Source organism: Odocoileus virginianus, chromosome 2 (genome assembly GCF_023699985.2).
Source record: "Odocoileus virginianus isolate 20LAN1187 ecotype Illinois chromosome 2, Ovbor_1.2, whole genome shotgun sequence".
Lineage (NCBI taxonomy): Eukaryota > Metazoa > Chordata > Mammalia > Artiodactyla > Cervidae > Odocoileus > Odocoileus virginianus.
In genome coordinates this window covers 38830573-38858334 of record NC_069675.1, presented here as the reverse complement: position 1 = coordinate 38858334, position 27762 = coordinate 38830573, and the positions used below count along the sequence as shown (strand labels likewise).

Below are 27762 nucleotides of genomic sequence, written 5' to 3'. Positions count from 1 at the left end.
TATACCTCTTCCCTTATAGTTTAAGAATCTTACAGTGCTTTACTTGTATCTTTCATCTCCTGGTTTTTGTACTGTTGTTGTCATATGTTTTATTTCTGTTTATCTTATAACCTTTCCAATACATTGTTAATTTTCTTTTAAGCAGCCAATTAGCTATTTTAAATTAATAGACTTATTTTTTAAAAACAGTTTAGATTTATAGAAAAATTGAGCAAGTGGTAAAAGGAGTTCTTATGTACCATCTCCTTCCCCGCACAGTTTGTCCAGTTATTAACATCTTATATTAGTATGATATAATTATTACAATTAATGAACTAATGTTGGTACATTATTATTAATCCATGGGAAGGAAATGGCAACCCACTCCATTATTCTTGCCTAGAGAATTCCATGGACAGAGGAACCTGGTGGGCTGTAGTCAGTGGGGTCTCAGGGAGTCATACACTACTGAGTGATTGAGCACGCATGCAATTATTAACTTGGGTCCATTTGTTGTTGTTCAGTTGCTAAGTCGTGTCTGTCTCTTTGTGACCCCATAGACTGCAGCATGTCAGGCTTTCCTGTCCTAACTCAGGTCCATAGTCTATTCATATTTCCTTTGTTTTTACTTAATATTTTTCTGTTCTGGGTTGTGATCCAAGATGCCATGTTATTTTGTCTCTTTAGGCTTCTCTTCAGTTCAGTTCAGTTGCTCAGTCATGTCCGACTCTTTGTGACCTCATGGACTGCAGCAAGCCAGGCCTCCCTGTCCATTACCAACTCCAGAGCTTGCTCAAACTCATGTCCATCGAGTCGGTGATGCCATCCAACCGTCTCATCCTCTGTCATCTGCTTCTCCTCCTGCCTTCAATCTTTCCCAGCATCAGGGTCTTTTCCAGTGAGTCAGTTCTTCACATCAGGTGGCCAAAGGATTGGGGTTTCAGCTTTAGCAACAGTCCTTCCAATGAATATTTAGGACTGATTTCCTTTAGGATGGACTGGTTGGATTTCCTTGCAGTCCAAGAGACTCTTAAGAGTCTTCTCCAACACCACAGTTCAAAAGCATCAATTCTTCAGCATTCAGCTTTCTTTATAGTCCAACTCTCACATTCACACATGACTACTGGAAAACCCATAGCTTTGACTAGATGGACCTTTGTCAGCAAAGTAATGTCTCTGCTTTTTAATATGCTGTCTAGGTTTGTCAAGCATCTTTTAATTTCAGGGCTGCAGTCAGCAAGTGCAGTGATTTTGGAGCCTCCCAAAATAAAGTCTGTCACTGTTCCGTTGTTTCCCCATTTATTTGCCATGAAGGTTTCTCTGAGCTGTGATAATTTCTTAGCCCTTCCTTGTCCTTGATGACTCTGACTCCTTTATGATTATGAAATGACCGTTTTAATTGAGGAATTCTAGTCAAGTTTATTGTAGGACACTGCTCTAGTAGGATTTGCCTTTTTTCTCATGACTAGGCTTTATGGGTTTTTGAGAGAAACATTGCAAAGTTTGAATACCATTTCATCACATCATATTAAGGGTATGTATTATCAACATGATTTATGTCTGTTGACGTTGACCTTGATCACTTGGCTGAAGTTTATTTGTGGGTTCCCTTCTGGGAAGTCGCTTTTCCCACTCCTTTCCATACTGTACTCTTTGGCAGGAAGTCACTGTGAGCGGCCCTCATTAAGAACTGGGGGATTATGCTGCCTCCCTTTTCAAGTGGGGTATCTATATACAGTTGACCCTTGAATAATGCAAGGCTTAAGGGTGCTAAACCTCATGGGCTTGAAAATCCATGTATAACTTTATAGTCTACTTTCTCTATCCATGGTTCTGCATCTGTGAGATCAGCCAACTGCAGATTGTATAGTACTACAGTATGTAATTATTGTAAAAAAAAATCCATGTGTAAGTGGACCTGAACAATTCAAACTCATGTTGTTCAAGTCAATGGTAATTTATCTGGAATTCTTCTGTATGGGAGATTAATTTCTCCATTTCTTAATTCAATCATTTATATCAGTATGGGCATACAGATATTTTAGATTTTGAATTTTATTCTAGCACTGCGTTATTTGTTGCTTAAGTTATTTCAGCTTTGGCACAATTAATTATGCTTTAAAGAGATTTTAAAAAATAAGAAAAGCCTTTTATGTTTATCTATATATTTACTGTTTCAGATACTCTTTGTTGTATATCCAGATTTCCATCTTGTTTTATTTTGTCGTTATTGTTGTTCAGCCACTCAGTCATGTCCAGGTCTTTGTTACCTGTGGACTCATTCACTTTCTTCCTAAACTTGTTCCTTTAACATTTCTTGTAGTGCATGTCTGCTGGTGATGAATTCTTCAGCTGTTTTATGTCTCAAAAATTGTTTATTTGGCCTTTTGAAAGATACTTTCACTGGGTATAAAGTTCTAGGTTGACTTTTTGTTTTAGTGCTTTAGCGGTTTTGTTTCATTGTCTTGTTTTATTATGTATGGAAATCTCTTCATCTTTGATTCTCTGTAAGTGTATTGTTTTTCTTTGCCTGTTAATATTTTTCTCATCGGTTTCTGTCAATTTGATTGTGATGTTCCTTGGTGTAGTTTTCTTCATATTTTTCCTTCATAGGGTTTATGGTGCTTTTTGGATCTGTATTTTCATTTAATTTGGAAAAACTTCAGCCATTATTTCTTCAAAAAGCTTTTTGTTCCTTCCGGCTTCCTGTGTTGGGGACTCCAAATACATGCATATTAAGCCACTTTAAGTTGTGCCATAATTCATTGATTTTTTTTTTTCTTTTTTCCAGTCAGTTTCTCTGCTTGCTTTGGATGTTCTACTTCTGTGTTTTCAGGTACACAAATACATTGTTTTCAAGGTTTAATCTGTTAATAACTGCATTGTAACATATTTTTCATCTCAGAGATTGTATTTTTCATCTCTTCAACTTGGGTCTTTTTGCTTTTATGTGTCTATTTAGCATGCTGATGCTTTCCTCTACCTTCTTGAACATACATAATACAGTTATAACTGCTTAAGTGTGGGAGGGGAAGCTCTATCATCTGCCATTTTTATATTTGTTTCTCTTGACTTTTCTCTTTTTAATCTTATTTTTCTGCTTTGCATACCTGGTATATTTTGATTGGATGACATACATTGTGCATTCCACTGGTTGTATGATATTTTTTGTTCTCTTAAATATTCTTTATTTCAAAGAACCAGCTCATTGGAAAAGACCTTGATGCTGGGAAAGATTGAGAGCAGGAGGAGACAGGGGCAACAAGTAGAGATGGTTGGATGGCATCACCGACTCAATGGATATGAGTTTGAGCAAATTTTGGAAGATAGTGAAAGACAGGGAAGGCTGGCGTTTTGTAGTTCATGGGGTCACAAGGAGTTGGTCACAACTTAGTGACTGAATGACAACTGTTAAATTACTTGGAAACAGTATGATCTTCCCAAGGTTTGCTTTTACGCTTTGTTAAGCTGAAACAGAACAGACTTGAGCCTAGAGATTTGGTTGTACCACTGAGACAACACTCTTACGAGTACTGGTTAATAGCTCTTACAGTGCAAGGTTTTCCACTCTGGTTGGTTAGAGCATGATTTCTGTTAGCCTTGTGTGAGTGCCTTGAGATAGTCTCTTATCTCCCCATCTTTAGGCAGGTCTTCTCACATCCTGTGGCAATCAGTACTCAGCTGAAGAACTCTTTTTAGGAATTCTCTGAAGTTCTGTAGAATTTTTCTCTGTGTAATTTTTCTCTGTTTATTTCTCTCCTCTTTTGTACTGTACCTTGTAAATTCTACATGCCTTGGCCTCCCCTTACTCATGCCTGTCTTCTCAAATAATAGAAAATGTTAGGCTCTATTTGGTTCTTCATCCTTGCCTTGCAGCCTGAAAATTCTCCAGGCTGGCCAATTACAGAGACTTTTCTCCTTTGTGTCCCTTCTTTCAAGGGTCATTGTCCTGTGCTGCCTGTTGTTTGATGTCTAAAAATCATTGTTTCAGATATTTTGTCCAGTCTTTTAGTTAACCTGGGAAAATAAATCCTTCCCTGTTGTTCCATTATATAAACTAATATATTAGTTCCCTTTCAATTCCCTTTCAGTTTCTTAAAGAAATACTGAATTATATATTATTCATTGAGCATTTTCACTAAGACTATTAAAAGTTTGTTCCACTGTGGCTTTTTAAAGTCTTGTTTTAAGATGTCTGGTGCCAGTATTATTCTATTTCCCATATGTTATTTGATCTTTTTCTTATTGGGTTTTTTTTCTTGTGTTCCACTTCAGTTGCTTCTCTCAGGTGGTCTTTAATTTTTTCTCATTTGGTCATTTTCTTACCTTTTTGTCTTTTTTGAAATTTCTATTTTACTCTGTTCTTCTTTGAACAACTCTTAATTTATCCTTCCATTTTAATATTATTTTGTATTTTTTTCCCCTTCAGTTTCTGTTGTGAGGTTTTAAAATTTCTGAATCTGGGTGCAAATGCTCACCAAAAAATGTTTAATTCAGTATTGTAATTTTTTATGCCTTGTGGTTTTTGTTTATGTTGAGGGATTGTCATCACCTGAAATGTCTCAGTTCTTATTTTTTTTTAATGTATTTATTTATTTTATTTGGAGGACAATTATTTTACAGTATTGTGATGGTATTTGCCATACATCAATGTGAATCAGCCATAGCTATACATGATGTCCCCTCCGTCTTGAATCACCCTCCCATCTGTCTCTCCACATTTTGTTTTTGTCTCATAGTAGCTTAGCAGGTCATAGTAGTATGCAGGTCAAGAAGCAACAGTTAGAACTGGACATGGAACAACAGACTGGTTCAGAATTGGGAAAGGAGTATGTCAAGGCTGTATATTGTCACCCTGCTTATTTAACTCATATGCAGAGTACATCATGTGAAATGCTGGACTGGAAGAAGCACAACCTGGAATCAAAGATTGTCGGGAGAAATATCAATAACTTCAGATATGCAGATGACACCACCCTTATGGCAGAAAGTGAAGAAGAACTAAAGAGCCTCTTGATGAAAGTGAAAGAGGACAGTGAAAAAGTTGGCTTCAAACTCAGCATTTAGAAAACTAATATCATGGCATCTGGTCCCATCACTTCATGGCAAATAGATGGGGAAACAATGGAAACAGTCACAGACTTTATTTTTTTGGACTCCAAAATCACTGCAGCTGGTGACTGCAGCTCTGAAATTGAAAGACACTTGCTCCTTGGAAGAAAAGCTATGACAAACCTAGACAGCATCTTAAAAAGTAGAGGCATTACTTGCTTACAAAGGTCCATCTAGTCAAAGCTATGGTTTTTCTAGTAGTCATGTATGGATGTGAGAGTTGGACTATAAACTTCGACTGAGTGCCGAAGAATTGATGCTTTTGAACTGTGGTGTTGGAGGAGACTCTTGAGAGTCTCTTGGACTGCAAGGAGATCCAACCAGTCCATCCTAGAAGAAATCAGTGCTGAATTTTCATTGGAAGGACTGATGCTGAAGCTGAAACTCCCAATCCTTTGGCCACCTGATGGGAAGAACTGACTCATTGGGAAAGACCCTGATGCTGGGAAAGATTGAAGGCAGGAGGAGAAGCGGATGACAGAGGATGAGATGGTTGGGTGGCATCACCGAGTCAATGGACATGAGTTTGAGCAAGCTCCAGGAGTTGATGATGGACAGGGAGGCCTGGTGTGTTGTAGTCCTTGGGGTTGCAAAGAGTTGGACATGACTGAGCTACTGAACTGAACTGAGCTTAGCATTAATGGAGACATTATCTTTGTGTTTGTCAACTGTGGGCTGCAGTAATTTGTTAAATTCCTCAAGAATACCCTCTTTTGACCTACATAGGAAGGAAATCCAGAAATGAAGGAATCTATGTATATGTATGGCTGATTCGTTTTGCTGTACAGCAGAGACTGACACAGCAGTGTAAAGCAACTACACTCTGATTTAAAACACTATTCTCTTCTGTCTGCAAAATGCAGTTCACTTGATGGATGATTGTTTTTGGAAGTGTTGAAGGAAGAATCCAACGTTTTTAATGTTATGTAAGAGCCTCAGTTTCCCATAGTTGGTACTTTTTCCTCTTAACACCATTTCCAAAGGATAGCCCTTTTACCGTCTTCTACTTTTACAGTTCTTATCCAAGGTGAGACCCTTGACTTTTATGTTGCTAATTCTTTTATTTTTCACACATAATCTAATCCCCTCTTCTGTTTTCTGTTTGTTTTTTTTTAATTTCCTGAATCCCCTAGCTCTCTCAAAGGACTTGATGTAGGAGCCCCAGGATGGAAGGCATTGAACAGTGGTTTGTATTTTTCTTCTCACAGGCAGTTTTGAAGTTTAAACTCTTCTCTGTCTTCTGCCTCTGCCTAAGACAGGGGGTTTTTGTGGTTCTATTTGCTCTTAATTTTAATGTACTTATTTTTTGGGAATGATATGTAGAGAGATTCAGATTTAGGCAATTGTCGATACTTTTGTTTGCTATAAATTTGGAAAGTCTTCATGAGAGCAGTTAACATATTTTTTCCTTATGATTTAACTAAAAAAAGATAATTTTAGACATTTTCTTGAATCAAAGTATTATGGCATGTGACATGGCATTTGACTTTTAAAATGGTTGGATTTTGCAAATAAGGGACTTTGAATTTTATTATTTTACATAACAGATGAGTAGAGTAGTTTTACTATTTTTCATGTAAATTTTGAGTTCCAGATTGTTCTTACACCTATGTGTGGGATGTCTATAAAGTTAGGTTAAGGTTACTACATAATACCTTTTAGTGGTTTAATGAAATAGTGAATTATTGTTACTTGACCTTTTGAAAAGGTCAGTAGTACATTTTGTTTCATTTTTTTAAAGGACATTTAAATGTAATGAAAGTCAGAACTGCAATATTACCATGAAAGTAAAGGTTATGGGGTACATTTAATTGTGTTCCTCTATTTTTGAAACTGCTTTGAGGGAGATTCTGATAAAATTCTCGTGGTAATTGTTTTTCAAGAATTTTATTACTCTTTTTCATTTTATACTGTTGGAGTAAAAGATTATATTTCTGTTTGTCTTTTTCTGCTTACCTTTGCTTAGATTTCATGTGTATTATGCTATTTAAGGTACAAAGTTTAAGCTGCTTACCCATTCATTTTCTCAGGAAAGTAAAACAGTATATTTCTCAGAGAACTGTCCTTTTTTCCTTAGACTTTTGAGTAAAATTTAGTCTTTTCAGATTATAGTTAATGAATATTTAAATTAAAATAAGTAACAGTGTTTCAAGGATTTTATTTATTAAAGGTCTGCAAGTGTGGAAGAACTAAATTTATCAGAACATAAACTCTGATTTATGAAAATATTTCTGTGATGTCTGTATATTAAGATTAAATATATTTTTACTTTATTAAAATTTGGAAAACTACAAATATGGGGTATGTCATGATTTTTTCTCCTATATTCAAATCAGTTTGAAGGAATTTCTTTTTTCTTGAATTTATTTCCTAAGAAATAACACTTAAATTTCTCCTTTATATATGCATAACAATTGGTTAGTATTTCTTATTTATGTGAATGACTTTTTCTTTAAAAACAAAATCCTGTCTCAGTGTTTTGATTACCCAGTAATCACAAAAGTTCCTGGTACATTTTTGAGTTATTTTCCCTCAAGTGCACTATTTTGTTGCTTATATTTTAACAAGTATTTGAATAAAGTTGATACCTTTTAGAAAATACAGCAAAATGTTGCCTTTTTAATGTGATTCTGATTGATTTCTCTTAATTTGAGTGCACCTTTTTAATGTTTTCCACAGGGAAGAGATTTCCACCTTAGACTATTGCTGCCCAAAGACTTGCAGCTGAAGAATGCAAGGTAATGTGGTCTCTTGTTGTATACTCTACAGGCATCTTGCTGGGATGGGCAGTCACATCTGTGTAAGCTGATTGTTTGTTAGAGTTCTGCTTATTAATTATTTAAACAGAAGCATTTCTGAGTTTGCAAATCAGTGTGCTTTTTAAATGATTTTCTGTGGTGTTGAAGTGCTCTTCCACAGCAGCACAGTCTTAATTTACTTTTTATCTAAAGCAGTAAACAACAAGTGAAAATATTTGGAGAATAGAAAATAATTAGAAAACTATGTTTCCAACTTTTGACTGATGTTGATTATATGTTTGTTCAGGCATGGGAAGCCCCACAATATCAGTTCTGCCCTGATAGAAATTAGGTGTCAATGTGGGCTATAGGTATTGACAGCCCTTCAAGGAATGTCAAGAGATGAAAATAGAAATTTAGGTAGCACCTAAAATCTAATTTCTGCTCCAAAATTTTTCTGAGGGTAGGAAGGGAAGAAGAATCCAGAGACAGTTACCAGTAGAACTGACAAGATTTTTTGACTGATCAGAAGTGGGGGATAAGAGGGGGAGAGGAGCGGAGGATTCTTTGCAAATTCCTAACTCAAATAAGAGGTCACAGATGGAAGAAGTCCAAGGGGAATTGTTTTAAGGCATATCAGATGTGAAGTATGAAGAGGACATTTTAGTAGGTATCAGTGTTTTGGTGGGGAACTTAAGCATAAAGTTTGGAGTGGAGATGTATGTAGAAGTCACAGTAGGCATGGGATTTGGGGCCATGAATGTGGATAGGTTTTCCTGCATGGATAGAGTGAGAAGAGAAAGCCAGTGACATAATCTTGAGCGCATAACAACATTTAAAGGTGTGGTAAATAAAAAAGACCTTGGAAGAAGACAAAGCATTGACCAGATTTAACAGGAAAACCTGGACAGTTGTTTCTGAAACCAAAGAAAGAGCAGCTTAAAAGTCAGAGTGGTTAACATTGCTTAGTATTGCAAAGGGGTCAGTTTAGATTGCAACTTTCATGTAGTGGTTGAAGTCGGCTTGTATTGGGGTTTTTGGAGTGGGTAGAAAGGAAATGTAAACAGTATAAACTACTTTGAAGAACAGGAGTGGCTAGAGAAGGGTGTGCAGTCAAGGAAGAGTTATAATTACGTGTTTTCTTAATAAGATTTGCTTAAACAAGCTACAGTGGAAAAAACACTAGTGGAAAGTAAGGCTACCGCAGTAAAGGAGTAATTAGTAAAGTGATGTGACTGAGTTGGTGGCAGGGGGTGGAAAGTACATTTGAAGATGTTTCTCATGGGCAGTCGAATGAGCTCCTCTGCCCCTGTGATAGGAGATAGCAGAGAGGATGCGGGTTAGCAGACCAGAAAAGGAGAGTCATGATGGTTTGAAAAGACCATGGTTGGGAAAACTCAGACTTCCTACTTCGAGGTAAGTAAAAACATTTCTAGAAGAGTTAACTAACAGTGTTAAGAGTGCAGCTGAGGGTGAGCCCAGTAGATAGATGAAAATTAATTTATCACTACTTAAACAGTTGAAAGTATGTATGTCCTTGATCTGGAATTTAAGGAAGATTAGATTGTTATAAGGACACAGGAGCCTAGCGGGCTACAGTCCATGAAGTCTCAAAGAGTCAGACATGACTAAGCCAGCACAAACACAGATTGTTATAATGCATTTGGTTTCTCAAATACAAGTTCTGTATATTATGATCAAAACTGTTGGTTTTATTTAACCTACCTTAGAATAGAATCCAATTCAAGAAAACATTGCTTTGGATATGTTAAAATTTTAAAAAAATGTACTGTTTGTTTGCATGTCATTTGCTGATTGCAGTCATTTATATTTTGAACTAAAATTAGTACCAACAGTTTGAAGACATGATTTTCAACAGTACTAGTGGTAAAAATTTTATTAACTTGTCAGAATTATGATTATGTCATTCTTTTCTATGTATGTACATATTGGAGTTAGCATACAAATAGTTTTTTCCTTTTAATTCTAAACAATGAACAAACCATTTTGTTCCATTAAAATTTTAGATTACTGTGTAGTTGGCAGCTGAGAACAGTACTTAATGGATATCATCACATAGTACAACAGGTAAGTCCTTTTTTTAAAAGATTTGTTTTAAGTGAGAGTAGTTAGTTAATCTGATCACATGGACCACAGCCTTGTCTATCTCAGTGAAACTATGAGCCATGCTGTGTAGGCCCACCCACGATGGATGGGTCATGGTGGAGAGTTCTGACAAAATGTGGTCCACTGGAGAAGGGAATGGCAAACTGCTTCAGTATTCTTGCCTTGAGAATCCCATGAACAGGATGAAAAGGCAAAAGATATGACACTGAAAGATGAACTCCCCAGGTCGGGAGGTGCCCAATATGCTACTGGAGATCAGTGGAGAAATAACTCCAGAAAGAATGAAGGGATGGAGCCAAAGCAAAAACACCACTCAGTTGTGGATGTGACTGGTGATGGAAGTAAAGTCTTATGCTGTAAAGAGCAATATTGATAGGAACCTGGAATGTTAGGTCCATGGATCAAGGCAAATTGGAAGTGGTCAAATAGGAGATGGCAAGAGTGAACGTCGACATTTGAGGAATCTGTGAGCTAAAATGGACTGGAATGGGTGAATTTAACTCAGATCATTATATCTACTACTGCGGGCAAGAATCCCTTAGAAGAAATGGAGTAGCCATCATAGTCAACAAAAGAGTCTGAAATGCACTATTTGGATGCAATCTCAAAAACGACAGAATGATCTCTGTTCATTTCCAAGGCAAACCATTCAATATCACAGTAATCCAAGTCTATGCCCTGACCAGTAATGCTGAAGAAGCTGAATTTGAGCGGTTCTTTGAAGACCTATAAGACTGTCTAGAACTAATACCAAGATGTCCTTTTCATTATAAGGGACTGGAATGCAAAAGTAGGAAGTCAAGAGATACTTGGAGTAACAGGCAAATTTGGTTTTGGAGTAGAGAATGAAGCGGTCAAAGGTTAATAGAGTTTTGCCAAGAGAACACACTGGGTCATAGAAAACACCTTCTTCCAACAACACAAGAGAAGATTCTACACATGGACGTCACCAGATGGTCAATATCAAAAACAGACTGATTATATACTTTGCAGCCAAAGATGGAGAAGCCCTGTACAGTAAGCAAAAACAAGACTGGGAACTGTGACTCAGATCATGAACTCCTTATTGCCAAATTCAGACTTAAATTGAAGAAAGTAGGGAAAACCTCTAAACCATTCAGGTATGACCTAAATCAAATCCCCAACAGTTATACAGTGGAAGTGAGAAATAGATTCAAGGGATTAGATCTGAAAGACAGAGTGCCTGAAAAACTATGGTGAAGGTTCGTGGCATTGTACAGGAGGCAGATATCAAGACCATCCTCAAGAAAAAGAATTGTAAAAAGGCAAAGTGGTTATTTGAGGAGGCCTTACAAATAGCTATGAAAAGAAAAGAAGTGAAAGGCAAAGGAGAAAAGGAAAGATATACCCATTTGAATGCAGAGTTCCAAAGAATGGCAAGGAGAGATCAGAAAGCCTTCCTTTGTGATCAGTGCAAAGAAATAGAGGAAAACAATAGAATGGGAAAGACTTGAGATCTCTTCAATAAAATTAGAGATACCAAGGGAACATTCATGCAAAGATGAGCACAATAAAGGACAGAAATGGTATGGACCTAACAGAAGCAGAAGATATTAAGAAGAGGTGGCAAGAATACACAGAACTATACAGAAAAGATCTTCATGACCCAGATAACCACAATGATGGGATCATTCACCCAGAGCCACACATCCAAGAATGTGAAATCAAGTGGGTCTTAGGAAGCATCACTACAAACAAAGCTAGTGGAGGTGATGGAATTCCAGTTGAGCTATTTCAAATCCTAAAAGATGATTCTGTGAAAGGGCTTCACTAAATACACCAGCAAATTTGGAAAACTCAGCAGCACCTACAGGATTGGATCACTTTCATCAAGAGGGTCTTGAGTTCTTCTTTACTTTCTGCCATAAGGGTGGTATCATCTGCATATCTGAGGTTGTTGATACTTCTCCCAGAAATCTTGATTCCAGCTTGTGCTTCATCCAGTCCAGCATCTCTCATGATGTACTTTGTGAATAAGTTAAATAAGCAGGGTGACCGTATACATTCTTGACATATTCCTTTCCTGATTTGGAACCAGTCTGTTGTTCCATGTCCAGTTCTAACTGTTGCTTATTGACCTGCATACAGGCTTCCCAAGAGGCAGGTCAGGTGGTCTGGTATTCCCATCTCTTTCAGAATTTTCCACAGTTTGTTGTGATCCACACAGTCAAAAGCTTTGGCATAGTCAATAAAGCAGAAGTAGATGTTTTTCTGGAACTCTTTTTCTTTTTCTATGATCCAGTGTATGTTGGCAATTTGATCTCTGATTCCTCTGCCTTTTCTAAATCCAGCTTGAACATCTGGAAGTTCACGGTTCATGTACTGCTAAAGCTTGGCCTGGTGAATTTTGAGCATTACTTTGCTAGCGTGTGAGATGAGGGCAGTTGTGAAGTAGTTTGAACATTCTTTGGCATTGACTTTCTTTGGGTTTGGAATGAAAACTGATGTTTTCCAGTCCTGTGGCCACTGCTGGGTTTTTCACATTTGCTGGTGTATTTAGTGCAGCACTTTCACAGCATCATCTTTTAGGATTTGAAATAGCTCAACTGGAATTCCATCACCTCCACTAGCTTTGTTTGTAGTGATGCTTCCTAAGGCCCGCTTGACTGCACATTCCAGGATGTCTGGCTCTAGGTGAGTGATCACACCATTCTGATTATCTGGTTCGTGAAGATCTTTTTTGTATAGTTCTTCTCCATATTCTTGCCACCTCTTCTTAATATCTTCTGCTTCTGTTAGGTCCATACCATTTCTGTCCTTTATTGTGCTCATCTTTGCATGAACTGTTCCCTTGGTATCTCTGATTTTATTGAAGAGATCTCAAGTCTTCCCCATTCTGTTGTTTTCCTCTATTTCTTTGCATTGGTCACTGAGGAAGGCTTTCAGATCTCTCCTTTCTATTCTTTGGAATTCTGCATTCAAATGGGTATATCTTTCCTTTTCTTCTTTGCCTTTTGCTTCTCTTCTTTTCTCAGCTATTTTTAAGGCCTTGTTAGACAACCATTTTGCCAAGTGAGGTTAGGAAGTTGCTAAATATGCTCTTTTTAAAAACCTATTTTGCAAAGTGTTAAAACACACTGGTTTAGTAGTTGTTGAATTCTGTAGGTTTTTTCTCTATCAAGCATTTTAAGGATCCATATTTTATGTAAGATATTTTCAGTCTAAAATCCTCAGCATATTTCCAGGTAGCATTTGTGTTGAAATTTTATTTCCATGCTTGGAACTTCAGGGCCTTCAAATGTATTTACTCTCTCCTCCTGAATAGCAGTGGTACGAAAAGTATCCCAGGACCCATTTAGGAGTTGTAGGATATCTGTGGCAAAAATGTGATTGTAGTTCAAGATTAGCAACAGAAAAGGTGGGGTGGAAATCACATAGGATCAGGCATGCATATGTAATGAGAGTGGATGTAAAGGCAGCATAGGTGAAATATAGGCAGGATTTATTTAGTTTTTATTTTTTAAAAAAAATTATAAGTTTATACTTTTGACACCCTTCACCCACTTTATCCACATCCCCACCCAAATTCAGTTATTCTTAGTGTTAGGGTTCCTCTACCTGAAGATTCTTTTAAAGATTAGAGAAACAAGCAAATCAGTTACTGAAGCAACTGAAAATAATGAAATACCTCTTGTAGAAAAGTAGATGTAAGTAAAGCTGCCTTTCTTTTAATGGTTTATTAATTTGTGTGTTTTTCCTCATCTTCTGTTTTCTCTGTCTTAAAGCAGGTTATTATCTATGGTAAATGACAATGACAGTTAGTCTCACTTAAAGCAGTACTAAACTACAAAGAAATAGAGGACATTGATCTGTAGAAAGTAGACTGTCATTGCTGGCAATATAATTACAGCATATTTTTAAGGGGATGTTTAAATGATTTCTCTCTGCGTTCTCTCCACCGTCCCCTCCCCTTTCACTGAGACTATATTGTATACTGAAGTTTAAGAAATGAATCTACTGAGATAGCTAAATAGCTTGAAGAAAAACTCTTAATGAAGACTTAAGTTTCACAAGTTTTTCTCCACCAATTCACCTAGAGAGTTCCTCGAAAAAGTCCGAATTATGTATCTCCCCCCCTGCCCTCCAATACTGTAGAACCCAGTATTATAGTTTTAGTCTTTGTTTTATTGCAAAGTCCAGGTGAACATTACTGTTCTTTCCTGGTATCATTTTTAACTTCATTAAATATGAGTCAGGGCGGGAAGTGTGGTCAGCAGTCTTTTCTATGAAGGGCCAGATAGTGAATTTTACGGGTTTTGTGGACCCTAAGATCTCAGTCATGACTACATAGCTCTGCCCTTGTAGCACAGAGCAGCTTTGACAAGAGGTAAATGAATAGGTGTGGCTGCTTTTCATTACAGCTCAATAACAACAGCTATTGGGCTGTATTTAGCTTCTGAGCAGTAGTTTGCACACTTTTGGTATAATTTATTACTCATCACTAGTCAACTTCAGGGGAAATATATAGAAGAAAGGAAAGTCAAAGATTTGTTCTGCAAACATGTGCCCTACCAATCTACATTAAGGTATGAATCATATGCCTCGAGTAATGTTGAATACTTTAGATTATTATTTTTCTCCTCTGAAAACTTAAATTTACAGATCAGTTTCAGAACTGTGTGGTGGTAGTGCAGTGCATTAGAAAAATTTGCAAAAATAACATTATTTTGATTTCAGGCAGAGAAATGATGTAGAGATTTATCTAGTAAAGCAATTTTCAATGAGAATTTTTTTGTTTTTACTTTATAATAATTTTCTTTCAAGAATCAAAGATTTCTAGGAAATGGAGCCCTGACACTTTAACATTGTACTTCAGAAGTTATTTCCTGTTTGTCGTATTATTTTAACTGTTTCACCTTATTGAAAGATTGACTCCTTTTGAATTAATACAGGTTCGTTGTGAAAGGACAAAAATAACAATTATAGGCAGTCTTTAAGGTCAAAGAAAAAATTAAAATAGACAGTATTATTGATTAGCTAGTTCATTGTTCTAACTAGATTTAATTGTATAGATTTGCCTGATTTTTATATTTTATACTCCTCTTGACATTCCATTCATACTGTTTTTTAAAATAGTGCTGTGGTTTGCTAGATTTGCTAAACTTGACAGTAGTCAGTGCTGAAGAAATAGAGTAATGTATGAGACTTTAAGTGCCATGCTTACATAATTCAGCATATCTCACCAAATTAGATTGAGGGCTTTAATTACTCTTTCAGAATGAAATTGGTAGAAATAATAGTGTTGATGACCAATAGTTCAGTTCTTATACATTTAAGATACCTAATTTTTAAAAAATATTTATATGGACTTTAAAAAAATTTCCATTTCTAGTGCATGGAATATTCATTGTACACATGAAATTAATTAAAAATATGTTTTGGTCTAGAGAATGCAGCAGTCTCCTGATCTAGTGAGTTTTATGATGGAGTTGAAGATGGTTTTGGTAAGAATTTGTTTTTTAACACTGTCATTATACTCTGTAAATCTGGTGTGTTTTTGTAATTCTTTTAAAAACTAACATTAGAATTGAAACTTCTCAACTCTCAGTCATTTAATGTTTTATTTTACTCGTGCATAAATGTGAATAGTACTTTTCTGGAACTGCAAGAGGAATAGAACTGTATAAGAACCAGTTTAATGGGTACACTTGACACTAGACTTGGACAGGTGGTGAAGAAATAAAGTGTACTTCTGGTCTGTTAGAGAATGTAACATCAACAGAGATTAAAAAATCACTATTAAAGATACGGTACAATGTATAAATAATTTCATATAAAATTACAGATTTCTGAAATACATGTTAAGCTTCATTACATATATACAGTTATAGACAATTGATTATTCAGTTAACTGTGCATAAATTGGCTTCCCTGGTGGTGCTAGTGGGAAAGAAGCCATCTGCCAATGCAGGAGACATAAGAGACATGAGTTAGATCCCTGGGTTGGGAACATCCCCTGGAGGAAAGCATGGCAATCCACTCCAGTATTCTTGCCTGGAGAATTCCCATGGACAGAGGAACCTGGCAGACTACAGTCCATGGGATTGCAAAGAGTTGGACATGACTGCAACGACTTAGCATGCATGGATACATAAGATACTTGATTAGCAAAAGAAGGAAAACTACAGTAAATACCCATGGACCCATGAGTGAACTTCAAAATTTTGCCTAAGATATTTCCCTATCTACTCCTTTAGGAGAAGGAGACTGGAGCATTTTAAAAGGTTTCCTACATTCTGAATTTGGTTCATTAGATATTCATGCTATCTTTTAACATATTCTACCTTTTTTTTTTTTTTTTTTGTAATCTGACAGTTAAATCTAGAGGTCTGAATGGAGTTGCGTTCAGTTGTCCTGATAAGAATACACTATGCTCTATACTTCATACTCTGCATAGGAGGTACATGGTGTCTGGTAGTTCCTCATTTAATAGAGTTAAGATTAATCAATAGGTTTAGATCAGTCCAATATAAAGTTTCTGATTAGCCTATCACCTACTGATATTAGCTTCCAATGATGGTCATTTAACTACATCCACTGTTTTGTTAGGGGTCGCAAATGGTGATTTTTAAAAATCCATTGTGTTACATTTATTAGCTGAAAATTTTACAAGAAAGAAGCTCCCCTCATCATTTATTTGGTAAATTTGATATCTTGCCCATACTGGAATGAGGACAAGTGCTTGATTTTTTCCTTTTTTTTTAAAATCAATTTTAAGAATAATGAGCTGGTGCCTAGGAATTCAAAGGGAGCTAATGATTTTTTTAGTATTATGAACCCCTGTATTTTAAAATATTTGATTAATTTTAGCCCATTGCAATTATTCTTCTTTTTAATGGTTAAATTGTACCAGATTTGGTCAATTTTAAGTCCTTTCATGTTGGCTCCTGAGTTCTTTTAACACAATCTAAGCTTCACTTTGTGGCACCAGTTGCCCCAGTTTCATTCACTCATCCTGTTTTACCAAAGAGATATGGTTTCTTTGTAGAAAATGGTATTTGGATACCACAATCTTGAAACTAGCATGTTCATTGCTATTTGTTGTTCAATCGCTAAGTCATGTCTGACTCTTTGTGACCCTATAGACTGCAGCACCCCAGGCTTCCTTGTCCTTCACTATCTGCCAGAGTTTGCTCAAACTCAGGTCCATTGAGTTGGTGATGCCATCCAACCATCTTACCCTCAGTCACCCTCTTTTCCCCCTGCCCTCAATCTTTCCCAGCATCAGGGTCTTTTCCAATGAGTCTGCTTTTCGCATCACGTGGCCAAAATATCAGAACTTCAACATCAGTCCTTCCAGTGAATATTCAGGGTTGATTTCCTTTAGGATTGACTGGTTTGATCTCCTTAGTGTTTCAGTCAGTTCAGTTCAGTTCGATCGCTCAGCTGTGTCCGTCTCTTTGCGACCCCATGAATCACAGCACGCCAGGCCTGTCCATCACCAACTCCCAGAGTTTACTCAAACTCATGCCCATCGAGTCGGTGATGCCATCCAGCCATCTCATCCTCTGTCGTCCCCTTCTCCTGCCCCCAATTCCTCCCAGCATCAGGGTCTTTTCCAATGAGTCAACTCTTTGCATGAGGTGGCCAAAGTATTGGAGTTTCAGCTTCAGCATCAGTCCTTCCAGTGAACACCCAGGACTTATCTCCTTCAGGATGGACTGGTTGAATCTCCTTGCAGTCCAAGGGACTCTCAAGAGTCTTCTCCAACACCACAATTCAGAAGCATCAATTTTTCGGTGCTCAGCTTTCTTCACAGTCCAACTCTCACATCCATACATGACCACTGGAAAAACCATAGCCTTGAACAGACGGACCTTTGTTGGCAAAGTAATGTCTCTGCTTTTTAATATGCTATCTAAGTTGGTCATAACTTTCCTTCCAAGGAGTAAGTGTCTTTTAATTTCATGGCTGCAGTCACCATCTGCAGTGATCTTGGAGCCCAAAAAAGTAAAGTCTGACACTGTTTCCACTGTCTCCCCATCTATTTCCCATGAGATGATGGGACCAGATGCCATGATCTTAGTTTTCTGAATGTTGAACTTTAAGCCAGCTTTTTCACTCTCCTCTTTCACTTTCATCAAGAGGCTTTTTAGTTCCTCTTCACTTTCTGCCATAAGGGTGCCTTACTGTTTAAGGTACTCTCAAAAGTCTTCTCCAGCACTATAATTTGAAAGCATCAATTCTTCAGCACTCAGCACTCCCTTCTGTATGGTCCACCTTTCACATGATTACTGGAGAAACCATAGCTTTGACTGTTCAAACCTTTGCCTTTACCTGTGTTCATTTCAATATTTTCAGTTCAAATCTGGCATAGGGATTTTACTTCTTTGACTTTTATGCTTGTATCTCTTTTCTCTTAAATCTGAGTTTTCATTTCTAGTATTTCTTTTTTATTGAAGTACTATTTTACAGTTTCTGATGTACAGCAGAGTAACTCAGTTATGCATGTATATACATTCTTTTTAATATTCTTTTCCAAGGCCTCAAAACTTGGAATTGTTCAAAGTTAGGATCTAAACTCCTGGTTTGTAAAGCCTGTGTTCTTTCTTCTAGTACCTTTCCTTCATTCTCCACAAAGAACACTTTGCTTCTCTGTCTTTGCCCTTTTCTCTATTATGGTTCTAGAATAGGAATAACTTGTCTGACCCAAGGTCGAAGGCAGAGTTAACAAGTGTCATAAATCTAGGCTTAAAGTACTCTTTTTATCCAAGTACATTATTATCCAAGTTTGTTTTTATCTTCAGTATATGTGAATAACAGTAATTAATATTTTTGAATTGAAAAAAATTTAGAAAGAAATACTGTGTAACTCTTACATGTTTGTAAGTACAGGAACTATACTGACTCCTGTTAGTTGTATTTGTAACAGGAGAATCTTAATACTAATAATTTTTGTGGACCATCAGGCTATTTATATATAGCACTAAGTAGTTTATGAAAAGGCAGTATACTTTTTGTCTTCTAGGAGCTTCCTTTCTAATTCAAATTGACATTCTAGGCCTTACTAACCAGCTTTGAGGGTTTGGTTTGTTTGTTTTTGTCCTAAAGCAGATTTAGAACTGTATTTAAGTAGTTTCAGTTAGCAGTACTGATTTTTGAAATGCTGTTTTGTAAAAATTTAGTCTTTTCTAGTGTTACTTGAATAGCCTTCTGTCCATGTTAATAAATATATTTAAGTGAATAAAAATGTATACTTTTTATTAGGGTTACCAGAAATCTTTATAATTTTATACTTGTTCTTATGTGGTTTTGTTATTATATCTTTTTTAAAATTTTTATTTCTTTAATTTTTATAATGTGCTTAGTCATGTCTGACTGTTTGCAACCCCATGGACTGTAGCCAGCCAGGCTCGTCTGTACATGGGATTTCCCAGGCAAGAAAACTGCAGTGGGTTGTCATTTCCTTCTCCAGGGAATCTTCCAGACCCAGGGATTGAACTCTGGGTCTCCTGTGTCTCCTGCATTGGCAGGTGGATTCTTTATCACTGAGCCATCTGGGAAGCCCACTTTTTATAATACCTTTTGATAATCCAAACCGTATGAACCTCTGTGTAATTCATATATACATTTATTTTTTACTTTCCAAATAAGATATTGTCCAGGTTAACACCTTTGAAGTAATTGGTAATTTTCAGCCTCAGTAACTCTAGTGATGCTTGTATTGCTTGTAAAAAATGTAAATTTTAGTTTTGTTCAGGGGAACATAAATCATCTTAAAGATGTCATAGGTAGGTTAGTGGGGAAAGAAGCTGTGATCTAACCAGATAGATGGCAAAATGCTTCACTGGTCTGGGAGTAATACAGCGTGGAAGTCAGTAAAGGAAATTAACAGGTTAACTACTTATTGTGATAAAGAAGGATTTTTGTTTGTAAGATTGTGATTCATAATGCTGTACAAATATATCAGTCTAGGCCATGTACATAGAGTTCAGGCTTTTCTTTAAAGGTACATGTTTCTTTATCAAACATCATATCCACAGGGGTAGAAAAATAGTAAAGCCTTGAGGATAAGGATTTTGCTTTGTTTTTTGGTGATCCTTATTCATCTGTGATAGACATGATAGTCTAGGAGAATATTAGACTTAAGTTTATGTGGTATAATAATTGACTTTTTTACATGACCTTTGGTGCAGTCCCTTACCCCTTTTTTAGTCTTTTTTTTTTTTTTTTAATGAGGAGGGAAATAAGCTGGATTTTCTGTCAAAATAATGGACATGTTAGGTGGAAGAGTTGTGTTTTGTAATCAGGTACTAATAAATCATTGTGTAGCATTCCACATCTGATTCAAGTTTTTTCTTTTAAACAGGAAGTTGCTTTAAAGAATAAAAAAGAACCACATGAACTATCTCCTCCTCCCAAGTTCTACTCAAGCCTTATTGGAGAGATAAGAACTCTTGGTTGGGATAAGTATGTCTATTTTAAAATATGTTTTAGAAATGCCTGTCTCTTAACACATTTCAATTTGATATATTTGCAGCTTTAGCAGTTTTATGTTTTTAGTCAAAGCATTTCCTTGTAGTTAGAGTATCTGATCCTTTTTGTGACTATGAATTAAAGGTGTGTCAGCATAAAAAATTGACTTACAAGGTAAAATACTAAATATAATTTGGAAAAAGTAACCTTTTTATGTACACAGTAAGCTAAGAAGTTATCAGTGTTACTTTGTTTTCTTTTAGTTGTAGTGAGATATAATTGACAAATAGAATTTTAACATATTTAAAGTGTACTGTGTGGTGATTTGATATACCTGTATATTGTGAAAGGATTATAACAGTTGCATTAATTAGCATATCCCTCACCACACATGGGCTTCCCTTGTGGCTCAGTAAAGAATCTGCCTGCAATGCTGGAGAGCTGAGTTTGATCCCTGGATTGGAAAGATCCCCTGGAGAAGGGAAAGGCTACCACTTCCAGTATTCTGGCCTGGAGAATTCCATGGACAGAGGAGCCTGATGGGCTACAGTCCATGGGGTCACAAAGAGTCGGACACAGCTGAGAGACTTTCACTCACTCACCTCGTATATTTACTTTCTTGCTGACATTTTTGGGTCAATTTCTTGTTGCTATTGTATGGGAGGAGAATTTTAGGAACTTCTGACTGCCATTGACTGACATCACCTGATTTACTTAGTTTTTTATCTGCTATCTTGCTACATGTTTTCTGTTTGTCTCATATATTTTGTGTTTTTCTTTTCATCTGCCTTTATTTGAATTAATCACAGTGTTTATTATATTGTTCTATTCGCTTGTTAGGTACATACTTTTTTTATTCTTTCAGAGGTTACCTTAGAGATTACAATAGACACAGAGCAAAATGTATATTGTTATCTTTATCAGTTTTCTTATATTGTGAGGATCTAAAACTCTATGGCAGTTTCTCCCCCTGTTGTTATTGTTATAATGCATTTTAATTCTATATTTAAATTTGACAAACATTATTATTGTTTTTAAAGTCAATGTTTTTATACATACACACATAATTATTCCTCCTAGTGTTCTTTATTCATCTTCCTTACTGCATTTTTATCCTGTCTGGAATAATTTTCCTCCTGACTAAAGAATTGCTTTTAATCTTTTTTTATTGAGGTATACTTGACTGTATACTAGTTTCAGGTGTACAACATAATGCACTTCTCAGGTGGTTCAGTGGTAAAGAATCTGCCTACCAGTGCAGGGAGATATGAGTTCAATCGCTGGGTCAGGAAGATACCTTGTAGTGGGAAGGGGCAACGTCCTCCTGTATTCTTGCCTGGAAAATTGAATGGACAGAGGAAACTGGTGGGCTACAGTCCATGGGGTTGTATAAGGCAGACACAACAGAGTGACTGAACTCATACACATGTACAACATAATAATTCAGTATGTGTATGTATTATGAAATGATTGCCACAAGAAGTCTAGATAACATCTGTAAGCATACATACATATTTTTTTTCCTTATGATGAGAACTTGGAAGATTTACTTTTGACAGCTCTGAAATATACAATACAGTTGACCCTTGAACATCATGGGTTGTTATATGCAGTTTTTTTCAGTGAATGTTACTGCAGTACTATCTGATCTGCCATTTGTTTAATGCATGGATGTGGAACTGCAGCTATGGAGGGGACCTTACAGCTACTGTAGGTTAATAGGTGGATTTTCAACTGTGTTGAAGGTTGGTGCATCTAATCCCCATGTTGTTCAAGGGTCATCTGTCTGATATTATAAGCTATAGTCACTGTATAGGTGTAATGTGTATAAGCTATACAGTTACACTCCGATTAATTATTTTCTGACTGGAAGTTTGTACCTGATGACTTCTTTTCACTCATTTCACTCACCTTCCACAGCCGTCTCTGGCAACCCCCAGTCTTTTCTCTGTATCCATGAATTTAGTATTTTAGGATACTTTTTACATGCCACATATAAGTGACATCATGTCTTTTTCTGTTTGTCTTATTTCATTTAGCGTAATGCCCATTAGAGGTCATCCACATTGTTGCAAATGGTGGGATGTTCTTTTTTAGTGGTTGAAAACTGTTCCATGGTGTGTGTATATATACACACACAGACCACATTTTATTGATTCATTCATCTGTCTGTGGCACCTGGGTTGTTTCCGTGTTGGCTGTTGTAAATAATGCTGCATTGATGGGTGTGCAGGTGTCTCTTGACATTGTGATTTGTTTCAGACATATACTCAGAAATGGAATCGCTGAAATCATATTGAAGTTCTGTTCTTAATTTTAGAGTGCATATAGATTTATAATTGCTGCATCTTCCTTGTGATTTTCCCTCATCGTTAAATGTTTCTTTATGTATCTAGTAATATTTCTTGCCTTAAGGTCTACTTTGTTAGGTGTTAGTTTAACTCTACTAGATTTCAGTGCTCTATTGAAATTCTCTTATTTTTTCTCTATATTTTCATAGTTTAAAATTTTTTCTACCTACTCCCATAGTCTATATTCCCTTGAGTCTGTTTTTAATTAATTTATTTTTTTGTGATTTTCTGTCAATATAGTGCTGGATCTTGGCATTCCCTGGTACTTTTATTGATTTTTGTTAATAGACTTGTCTTTTTAAGAGTAGTTTTAGGATTATCACAAAATTAGGAGGTTATGGAGATTTTCCATATGCTTTCTTTCCCCAGATAAACCCTTAGATTCCCCATTATCAGCATCCCCTGTCAGAGTGGTACATTGGTTACAGTGGATGAACCCACACTAACATATTTGTTATCACCCCCAGACCATAGTTTATATTAACATACACTCTTAGTCATATACTTTTCCTCTTTTTGAACAAATGTACAAAAACATGTATCTGCTACTATAATATGGTACAGAGTAATTTCACTGCCTCCGAAGTACCTTATGTTCTACCTACTCATCCCTTCTTCTGCTCTGACCCCTGGCCACTACTGCTCTGTTCACTGTCTCCAAAAGTTTTGCCTTTTCCAAAATATCATGTGGTTGGAATCATACATTATGAAGCCTTTTCATGTTGACTTATTTCACTGGTATTTAAGTTTCTCTCAATCTTTTCATAGTTCATTTGTTTTTAACACTGAATAATATTTCATTGTCTGGGTGAACCACAGTTTATCCATTCACAAGTTGAAGGACATCTTGCTTGTTTCCAGGTTTGGCAGTTATGAATAAAGCTGCTTTAAACAGTTATGTGCAGGTTTTTCATGTGGATGTTATTTTTTAACTCTGTTAGGTAAATACCAAGGCCTAGACTTATTTTTTAAGAGCAAAAAGTAAAGGTTTTTCTTTATTGTCACAATTGAATTAGTACAAAGTTGAATACTGTTTAACAACAACAAAAAATGTAAAATGTTGTCTCCCTGTTTCTGCTTAGTAACATGATTGAAAAGTGAAAGTGTTAGTCGCTCAGTCATGTCCGACTCTTTGCGACTCCATGAACTGTAGACTGCCAGGCTCCTCTGTCCATGGGATTCTCCAGGCAAGAATACTGGAGTGGGGTGCGGTTTCCTTCTCCAGGGGATCTTCCCAACCCAGGGATGGAACCCAGACCTCCAGCATTGCAGGCACATTCTTTACCATCTGAGCCACCAGGGAAGCAATAACATGGTTCTTTTTTCTTAAAAAAGAAAAAAAAAAGGCAGAAAAGGGGGAAATGAGGAAGCTGTCTTAATTTCTATGCATTCTAGCTAATGCCCCTTTTTTCCTTTTTTCACTATCCTGCTGGCAGTTCTTCAGTGTTTTGCCCTTGGCCATTCAGGCTTCATTGCTATGCCTGATAATCTTTTGTTGAGTGTTGGATATTGTGTATTAAAAAACTTAGAGGCTCCGGATGATATTTTCTTCTACATTGGGTTTACTTTTTTTTTTTTGCTAGGAAAATAAAGTGGGGGGAAGTTGCCATAGAGACTGAATGATTCAGGATGGGTTGTAGTTTTTGCAGGGTTCTCATTGTCCCTCCTCCACCCCCAGGCTATAACCCTCCAGAGCTTACAAACAAGAGCCAAGTGTGTTCATTCAGATTTCTCCCTTGGTAGATGCTAAACTCTAATCTTTATCTTTGTAAGTTTGGTTTATCTCTCCATTAGAGTCTGGGCTCCATTTTGAGCTGTGCTTCATATGCATCTTGTTTACTTTGCTTTTATAGTTAGCCCTCCAGGGATTCCCACTGAGAGCATAGGTATGTTCACTGGGACTCTTCCCCATTGGTGGGTTCTGAATTCTAATTAATTTATCTTCAGTATTATGAGATTTCTGAATATTACACTTTGTTTTTCATTGGCTTTCTGCTTGGCTTTTTATCCTCTCATAACGTGCAATTTATGAAAAGTTTTGATGAAAAATTTGATGAATATTAGGCTCCAGTCTCTGACCCTACCTTTTCACCAGATTCTGGACCTTTAAGTCTCATTTTTATTCCTCTATTCTCATGAGATTGCCAGAAATGCTGCTGAGTTGGTTTTTGTTCTTTTGTTTCTGTTTGTTTGTTTGGCTACTTACTAATAACTCTCTGCTTGCCCAGTTTCCTCAGATCCTCCTTTTCTTCCCTTGGGGGAATTGCTAGATACCCTGAGGGAAAATGGCTGAAGTGTTGTCTGTCTTCTTCTCTCTTCCCCCTTCTTCAGGACCTTGGTCTGTCAAGCCCCGGTTGCCTTAGCAATTTTTTGACACCTTGAAACTTTCTTTTTCTTTTCCTTGTCATCAGGCTGCTTTAGTTGTTCTCACTGGAAGTTTTGGTCTAAGGTATTCCATTTTTTAGCCAGAAACGGATGTTATGTATAATTTTAAATGTATCATTATGGTGAGATTGAGAACTGGTTAGTGCATATTCATGAAATTAACCTTATCTGATAAGGTGTCATTCCTGAATAGGATTTGGGATAGATGAAACCTTTTTTAGAGACAGAGAAGACAAATAATGAAGTGAGGTGCACTTTTAACAGTTCTGCTGAAGTTACAAAGATTTTTCTTCAGGCATTGATGTCATGAAAGTGAAAGTTGCTCAGGCACATCCTACTGTTTGCAGCCCTATGGGCTGTAGACCACCACGTTTCTCTGTCCGTGTAGTTCTCCTGGCAAGAATATTGGAGTGGGTAGCCATTCCCTTCTCCAGGGTATCTTCCTGACCCATGGATCCAACCCAGGTCTCCTGCATTGCAGACAGATCCTTTAACATCTGAGCCATTGATGTCATGGACCTGAGTATTCTTTGGATTTGAAGTGATAGAAGAGAAAAATTACTTTGATTTATTTTCTGATGCTTAAATATTAAGATTTTAGTGTTTGGAAGATAGGGGTGTAGAAAGGCCTTGGAAAGGGAAGAAGCAATGTTCTTGTTTTATTTCTGTTATTTTGATAGTTTGAGGCAATTTCTAAGTAGATGTGACATTATTGGGAGAACTTCAATAATGAGGATTAGTTGAAGCATTGAATAATTTATGTTTTTCCACCTATTATTTATTGAATGCCTACAATATAAGGCAGTGAAGATACACAAGCAAGACTTAAGATTCCTCATGGAACTTACATCTAGTAGAAGAATCAGAATTTAAGTAGATGATTCCAGTAGTACCTAATTCTAACTCAGGTAGATACTATGGAATACACTTAAAGGATTTTTTGAGAGCTGTTAGCAACAAAGTTAGAAGTAGTGCAAGTATATAAAGTATTTTATGGAATAAGTGTTTTTATAGATACATAAAAGTACTGACTTTTGATTTGCTTTATACGCATTCTTCTGATATGGGAGAAAAAAAGAAACAGGTCTCTAACTCAGATAATAGATGAAAGCCAAGGTATGTATATGAATGCTCTACTGTAGCATTCATCACAGTATTAATGTTTGTCTTCCCTTTAGACTAAGGTTATTATATATAGGAAATTCCAATTATAAGTTCTTGCTAGCTACTTTATAGTTCCTATTTAATTCTCCAAAAAAATTTCAAGATGTATATTTTTATCCCAACTTTGCTTATAAGATGCGTGTACATGGCCAAGGCTGACTGCATAACAGCGCTCTGGTATTTGGCTTGACGATGCTTCTTGGAGTTGTGCTCTGGAGATGACTCTGGTATGGAGCTTTTAGTAAAGCTCCCTCAAGTAATTGGATATAGATTTTATTAGTTTCAGCCCCAAAGTGTGACTCTCCTTATGGAAAAAATTGACCATGTGAAAAAATGATAGTTTTCAAATCTGTTGCTTAGATTTATGAAAAATCGTAGTTTAATTCTAGTAATTAGGATGCATGATTGAATTAGAATATACCTGCTGTTACCTAAATCATTTGTTTCATAGTCTTTACAAATAATGTGTTAGCAGAAGAGAAGTTGTCTGCATGGATTGTGAGAAGCCGTATAGTAAGGTTTTGTCAGTGTTTATCCACCACTGTCTGGCAAAGCAAGAACATCTTTCAGTTTTATTGTTGTGACTTAATTCTTAAATCAGGCCTAGTACACTTGAGATACGTATGATACTACTGGATTTCAGGACCCATGGAGTTAAAAATGAGACCTGAACTACTGTCTTCATGTTAGATTTGTTACCTTTTGAGGCCCTGCCTGAGCAGCTGGCCAACTTTTTAATTTAAAATATTTTTTAAAATAACATACATAATGATTTGCATGACAAATGGATGTAAATGGATTTTCAAACTCTCCTGATTCCTTGACCATGTCAATATAGTCTATATTTTACTTACACTGTAAATAATAATCTTGTAGATTTGTTAGTGGAGTAGTAAAATCTAATCATAAAAAGAAGGAATTTTTTTAAGGTAAGGAAAACTTAGGTGTGTTTTTAAATTACATACTTGACATATCTAATCAACTCTGTAGGATCAGGTTTTGTGGAAAAAAAATAAAAGTTAGAAAAAAGGAAATATTTAAAATATGATTGAAATCTTCCTTGTACCTTTTTAAAAAATAGAAACAGTGAGAATTAGTAGCTGATCTTAAGTTTGATTACTATTGTTATAATTTCTATACTTGCTTCAACTTTTGTAAGAACACACTAAAAACACAAGTTGTCCTAGGGTAAGATGAAGTTGTGGATAATTTTGGGTTTATAACTAGCTCAAAAAAGTGAGTGATGCAAAAAAGTGTCTTGATAGCTTTCTGTTAACTTTTGCTTGTGTTGTGTTACAGAATAGCTCATTAAAACAGTAAGAATTAAGCAGAATCCTTAGGGTTTAACAGGATTTTCTGCTTGGTATTAAGGATGTCCTGAAGTTGAAAGCATTGTTTGCTTTTCATTATTTGGTGCAAAAATAATTGCAGTTTTGCACTGTTGAAGTTTGACATTTGGTATTAAAATA

General features: G+C 36.3%; 1 protein-coding gene across 7 annotated transcripts in view; it reads left to right on the top strand.

Annotated features, from left to right (window-relative positions):
• The window catches only part of FANCL (FA complementation group L), an 82867-nt gene that overhangs the window by 10310 nt on the left and 44795 nt on the right, over positions 1-27762 (top strand). For 2 of the 7 annotated variants that reach the window (XM_020909045.2, XM_020909049.2), the window contains exons 2-5: positions 7771-7829; positions 9857-9917; positions 15365-15421; positions 20287-20387. In XM_020909045.2, coding sequence (XP_020764704.2) covers positions 7771-7829; positions 9857-9917; positions 15365-15421; positions 20287-20387 — 278 coding nt within the window. Of the gene's footprint in view, positions 1-2770; positions 2816-5961; positions 6119-6224; positions 6278-7770; positions 7830-9856; positions 9918-15364; positions 15422-20286; positions 20388-27762 lie in introns of those variants that run through there. The other 5 variants (XM_070478614.1, XM_020909044.2, XM_070478611.1 and 2 more) reach the window with 5 other exon arrangements.